Source organism: Solanum pennellii, chromosome 7, assembly GCF_001406875.1.
Source record: "Solanum pennellii chromosome 7, SPENNV200".
Lineage (NCBI taxonomy): Eukaryota > Viridiplantae > Streptophyta > Magnoliopsida > Solanales > Solanaceae > Solanum > Solanum pennellii.
The window spans coordinates 67,878,459-67,885,113 of NC_028643.1; the positions used below are offsets into that span (position 1 = coordinate 67,878,459).

Here is a 6,655-nt window from a genome sequence, read left to right on the forward strand (position 1 = left end):
ATCAAGTCGTTTGGTAGTGTATCAAAAAAAAAAATATTCATACATTAGCCTTGTATATCACTAGTACCTGATTTGGTTCTCTTTTGCTATCTAGTACCGTTAATTTCTAGGTATTAGCAATGCAGTGCTTTTAATGCATGCATTAACTCAGTTAAAAATCCAATTGCCCCTAATACCTTTTTATATTTTTCATAATAATAGTGAAGCGTATCAAACAATACATAAATATAATCTATGTAAAATTAATGCAAACATAACTAATACATTCTATTTTGCATTATATTAATAAACTCTACCAAATAACCATAACTTTCTCTTTAAACATATATTAATGAGTAATAGATTTGATAATTTAATTTTCGATATTCTATGTCTAGTCCTACTAATATATTAGGGGGGGAAAATATTGCTTGGACTTGGCTCACCTACCTTCAGTAACATATCTCTCAGGCTTTGATAGGTTTACACATGGCTAATTATTTATTTAATGGTTAAGATAAAAATTCATTTGGTTAATCAAGGAAAATTTAACTATGGTTAATGGTTACTAGAGGTGAGGTGGATCCAATTTGTTGTTTTATAAAGAGCTTCTTTTTCATTGAGAAAAAATACAGAGACACAAGTCATGGAGAAGATGAGAATTGTAATGTTGCCATACTTAGCTTATGGCCACATCACACCTTTTCTTGAACTAGCCAAGAAACTCTCAAACAGAGGTTTCTCCATTCACATATGTTCTTCTCCCATCAATCTTAGCTTCATCAAGGCAAAAATCCCAGAAAAGTACTCTTCCTCAATTCATTTAGTTGAAATTCACTTACCAAATTTACCAGAACTTCCTCCTCATCACCACACTACCAATGGCCTTCCAAATCATCTTAAACAAACTCTTTTTAAAACACTTAAGATGACCAAACCACAGCTTCACCAAATCTTGAGTGATTTAAAACCTGATTTTTTTATTTATGATATCATGTTACTATGGTCAGCTGTAGTTGCATCTTCACTCAACATCCCATCATTAAGATTCTACACTGTAAACGCAGCCATTTTTAGTTATTTTTTCCATTTTTATTTCAATCCAGGAGAGGAATTCCCTTTCCCAGCTCTCTATATGAGGGATTATGAGCTAGCGAAGATGACACATGAAGTTGCTGATGATGCGGAGGTTGAAGTTGACAGAGACAAAGTTACTGAATCAGATAAATTTGTGCTTGTTCATAGCACTAAATCAATAGATGGGAAGTACATGGATTATCTTTGCGGAACAGGGCAAGCAAAAGTTGTACCAATTGGAACAGAATCTCCTGAAGATGGTGTTGGTGATGTTGACAAGATTGATATCGAACTTGTCAAATGGCTTGAGAAGAAAACAGAGCATTCAACTGTTTACGTTTCATTTGGGAGTGAGTATTTCTTAAGCAAAGAAGAAATGGAAGAGGTAGCTTATGGATTAGAGGTTAGCGGTGTAGATTTCATATGGGTTGTTAGGTATCAAAAAGGGGAACAAGTAGAACTTCCACAAGGTTTTAAAGAAAGAATTGGAGATAGAGGAAGGATCATTGAAGGATGGGCTCCGCAACAAAGAATTCTAAAGCATTCAAGTATTGGTGGATTTGTAACGCATTGTGGTTGGAATTCGACATTAGAGAGCATAGAATTTGGTGTTCCAATCATAGCTATGCCTATGCTTTATGATCAGCCTTTGAATGCTAGATTGATGGTCGAAAATGGAGTAGCTGTTGAGGTCCCAAGAGATGAAAAAGGGAATCTTGATAGAGTTAACATAGCTGAGAAAATTAAACATGTGATTCGTGACGAAACAGGGGAGAATTTGAGGAAGAAGATGAATAATCTTGGTGAGAATGTGAGATCTCAAAGAGAAGAGGAGATGGATGGAGTTGTTAAGGTTATACAACTCTTGATTGATGAGAAGAAGGGGACCTTATCATCGGAGAAATCATAACAATAACATATTCAGTATAATCGAGAGTAATAAATTTTTTCACTATTTTCCAATTTTATTTTAGTTGTTTTGTACTACTTCAATAAAGGTACAAATGGATTTTATTTTTGATGTTTTGTACTACATCAATAAAAGCCACTTTTCATTTGCTTCCCTTTTCCACAAGCAGAGGCTGAATATCATCTAGGAAAGATACTTTGGTGTTGTTTGGTTTGAAAAAACAAGTTCCCATAGATTTGTACATTTGTATTATCTTTTCGAATTTGAATAAAAAGTAAAAGGGCAAATTAAACTTTTAGATTGTTTATAAAGTTGAGGTATTAGATAAAGATTAAACCACGAGTTAATAGAAATTTTTTTATTATTGCACAAAGTTCGAACAAGTTTATAAAATACTTTCTTCGTTTCACAAAGAATAGTTTAGTTTGACTTGGTACAGAGTTTAAGAAAATAAATAAATTTTTTGATCATGTCGTCTTAAATTAAAATTATGTCATATATATAAAATTGTCTTTTATTCTTGTGGCCTTAAACATGCCACATGAGAAGTTGTTACCAAAAAAAAGAATGGAAAATGCACAAATATCCCCTAAACTATGACCAAAATGTTAGTTTTATGGCTCACATGTGTTAGTTTTTATGGCTCACGTCAATATTGTTTTGGTTTAATATTTAATTACTAACTAAATTCTAATTCTAATTGGATAAATGGAGAAGTTACTTATAACTGTGGAGAAGTGGGGAAGTTCGTTAGTAACTTTCAACCACCCATTAAGTCTTCCAGCTACCATTACATCTTCCACCTACCCATTAAGTGGGGAGTTACTGGGTAGTTTCAAAACTATCCATTATCTCTAACCATGATGGAAAGGTGGAAATGATGTTAAATACACTCTTATTTAGAGGATCCTCTCTCTGTCATAAAAATATAGTCTTATCCATCAAAGTTATTCATAAAGTATAAGGCAAGAGAGAGAAACAACTTTTGAATAATGAAAACAAAAAGACTTCAGCTCAATTCAAGTCAAGATTCTGAAAATCACCATGACTGATTCAGGTATATATTCTTGAATGAATTATCATAGTAATGCATTTATGTGAAAATTATATAGTTCTACGATCATGAATAATTGATAGAATTTATGAATGCATAGATGATTTATGTTTTCACAATCAATAAAATTCAGACAATGATATCAAGAGTATGGTTTAAGAACTAGTGATTTTTCATAAAATTAATGTTTTCATTATTTGAAAATGGTAATAGGTACTATTAAGTAAAATAATTATTATTTTTATTAATATAAAATTTTCTATTAATTATCGTAATGTCTTTTTTAATCTCTTATTCTTAATTAGGATATTCGAAACTCCAAATTAAAATGAATTCACATATTTATATTATTCTGTATTATTGTTATGGTGGGATGACGATATGGAAAAAAGAAATAATTATTTTTATTCTTTTATTTTGAATACACAAAAGAAAAATGCAATACTTATACATATTTGATTAATTAAGTCATTTTTTATTGAACTAATTATTTCTACATGAATGCTTCATTATTTTTATCCTTTTTTTTTCTTTCTTGTTTGTCATAAATTAGAAAAATAATATTTAAACTGGTAAAAAGAATCAAATAGAGAAAAAAAAGTTGAAAATGTTGGGAAGTGAAGGAGTTTGGGTGGGTGCGTGGATGAGTGGGGGAGAGGGATAGAGAGTGCCTAATCTTTTTTGTTTAATTCACTATGAGTTTCAAGATTAAGGGTTCATTTGGCCATAAGATATTGAATCCTGGTATGATATCATAATAAGTATCAAATTATGAGATGAAATCGAAATTTTATTTAGATATGCGATATGAAATTTTTGTGTTGTATATTTTTTCATTAACACAAAAACCTTATAAGTTATAAAATTATTAAAATACCCAATTGGTTATTCATTCTTACTAAATAGACAATAATTTATAAAATTTACATAATAAATTATTACAAAGCTATTTGTACTCCCTTAAGTAATCGTTTCGTCTAACTTTAATTCAATAAAAAAATCATGAATTGTAGTGTGCTAGCTTTTAATATATTCTCCGACATAGTACAAATAGTCTCCTCACATTGAACTAACATTTCTCGATCATATGACCGAGAAGACGAATCATCATTTTTTTCCGAGTCATTTGTTGGTCAATATCATTCACAACTATATTTATATGTTTATGGACCATAAAATATTCATCACTCCTTTGATAATCTAGCAAATAATTATGTTACACTGCACAAGTTATGACAATTTTCACTTGTGTTTCAATATCATAATGACTCATGTCTTGTTTCACTTGTGTATAATTACATATTTTTAGTGCATTAATTTCGTAATAAAATCAAACATATTGGAAGTAGTGATTATTAAACATATAGTATCACCAAATTCATCCTTTTTCAGATTCAATTGCCTTAAACATTTTCATAAGTAGCCGTAAGAGAAGGTTTTTTCATTATGAAAAAACTAAAAAGTATTACTCCTACCGTTCTTATTAATTAACCAAATCAATTCCTACTTTATTTTTTATATTTATCAAATTTAAAGTAATAATAAATTTTATGTTGGTGAGAATAATAAATTTTAAAAGTAATGATGTGATTATAAATTTGAAATCGCATATCCAAACGCTGATTCCATCTCATATCGTGATATGGTATCTCGCATGGCTAAACCCCTACTAAGTCAATCATGTGACCTTATATATTAAGTGATTTCAAATTATTTTAACGAAAAAGGGCCTAAAATGCCTTTAACTATTAGATTTGGTACAATATTATCTTCCACCTGATGAGTATGGTCCGTTAGACATAAGGGTATTTTTTATCCAAAAGATTGACGTGGGTATTTGGAGGTCCAAATATGAATGGAGGATAGTCATTTACCAATTCAAATAGTTGAGGGATATTTTAGACCCTTCCCCGTTACTTATATCATAATTTTTCATGTATTTAGTAATGCAAAAGATTTCAACATATACCGTAAATTGACTAATGATATAATTATCCCTTTATGCCATACTTGTTATTTCAAATGGGAGGAGTAATAAAAGCACCCTTAAACTAATTGCTACAAATTATTAATTTCATCTGTGAACTATTGACAGTGTTAAGAACACTTATCTACTTGATTAATTTGACTTACATATACCTCTCATCTATCACATGACATAACAAGTGATCTCAAACTCTTGAAGGAGTATGACTTTATAATAAAAAACTATGAGAGTTTGAAATCATCTTTAAATTTGATAAGAATTTAAGAATGTATTTCATTCAAGTTACAAGATCGAGAGTGTATTTATGTTAAATTAGTCACATAATAAATATTTTTAAAGTTATCATTAGTTCAATAGCACTCTCTATTTCTAATACTTCAAACCAAACAATATATAAAAAAAACAATGCCAATATAACTATATTACGTAGTACTACCAACATTACTAACGTAAATATTACTAAAATTCATAGTATATTTACCACGTTAATTAGCGATAAGGACATTTTTCATGATGGTGAATTAATGTATTAAAAAATACAAATGAAAGAGTCCAATCTCACCTACTATATCTATGATTAAATAAAGGAAAACTAATTAATGTAGGGGGACAAAGCTCCAATATCTTCTGTATTTGTCGTAAAAATAAAATAAAATGGTGAAAGCATACAAAAAAGGTTGATGAGGAAATAACGATCCTAACTCTTTTGTACGTCACCATCAACACTTATGGCTGTAATAATATCACAGAAAAATCGATATTTTATTTTAAGAAATATCACGTGTAAATTCAATCTGAGGTGAAGAACGATTTTAAAAGGAGAGATTAAGCCGTTACTCAGTAACATTTTCTTGTTCTTTTCAAATCTTTGTTATCTTAATTTAATTCTTCCTTCAGAAGGAAAAAAATCAAATTGAATTAGATAAGACCAGACAGAACGAATTAGGTCAGCTAATCAAAATAAAATATCAATTAACGCATTTTGTATGAGTTTGTCAAATATCTAACCTCTTTAGTATAAATAGTTATAGATTTATACGCTCAAGTTTCGATTAACGTAACTTTTTACTTTATAGGTATCTTCTTAGCTACCGTTTGCTAGGGGCATCCGAATCCCCTTCGGCGAAAAATTATATTATTTATATATGATGAAAAATAAGTTTATATATATATATAGTAGATGTCGAACCCCCTTTAGCTATCTATTTCTACAAATTATGAACCCCTTATTGAAAATTCTGGCTCCGCCTCTGGCGTTTGGCCATAAATTTTCAAATATTTTTGACAAATATATTTGGGTGAAAACTTGGGTGAAATTTCACCATGTGTTTGACCATAGTATTTGGGAAATACATTTCACTTTTTTTAGAAAAATATGATTTATGCCCATAAGTTTTAAAAACTATCAAAACTAACCATAAGTTTGTATTATAAGTCAATTGGATCTTCGTTACAACAATAACAAATAGTGTTCATGACACTAGAGCAATGTGGTAAATCGAGTGAGTGCAACAAGCATCATCCAATACATCGTGAATTAGACAAAGCAACTTTTTTTTAATCCTTAGCCGATTGTTCATCATTTTCATCAATAACCATATCATCATTTAACATTCACTGAATATTTCATCACTACTGTGGTGTTAAC

General features: G+C 29.8%; 1 protein-coding gene across 1 annotated transcript; it reads left to right on the plus strand.

Annotated features, from left to right (window-relative positions):
• Positions 1-560: 560 nt before the first annotated feature.
• Positions 561-2,120, plus strand: LOC107026365 (beta-D-glucosyl crocetin beta-1,6-glucosyltransferase-like). The gene has a single exon (XM_015227308.2). The coding sequence runs from the start codon at positions 626-628 to the stop codon at positions 1,964-1,966; it is 1,341 nt and encodes a 446-aa protein (XP_015082794.1). The 5' UTR covers positions 561-625; the 3' UTR covers positions 1,967-2,120.
• The last annotated feature ends 4,535 nt before the right edge of the window (positions 2,121-6,655 follow it).

What these genes read in the sequence shown, in the direction of transcription:
- LOC107026365 (XM_015227308.2), top strand. Translation starts at nt 626, where the DNA reads ATGGAGAAGATGAGAATTGTAATGTTGCCATACTTAGCTTATGGCCAC.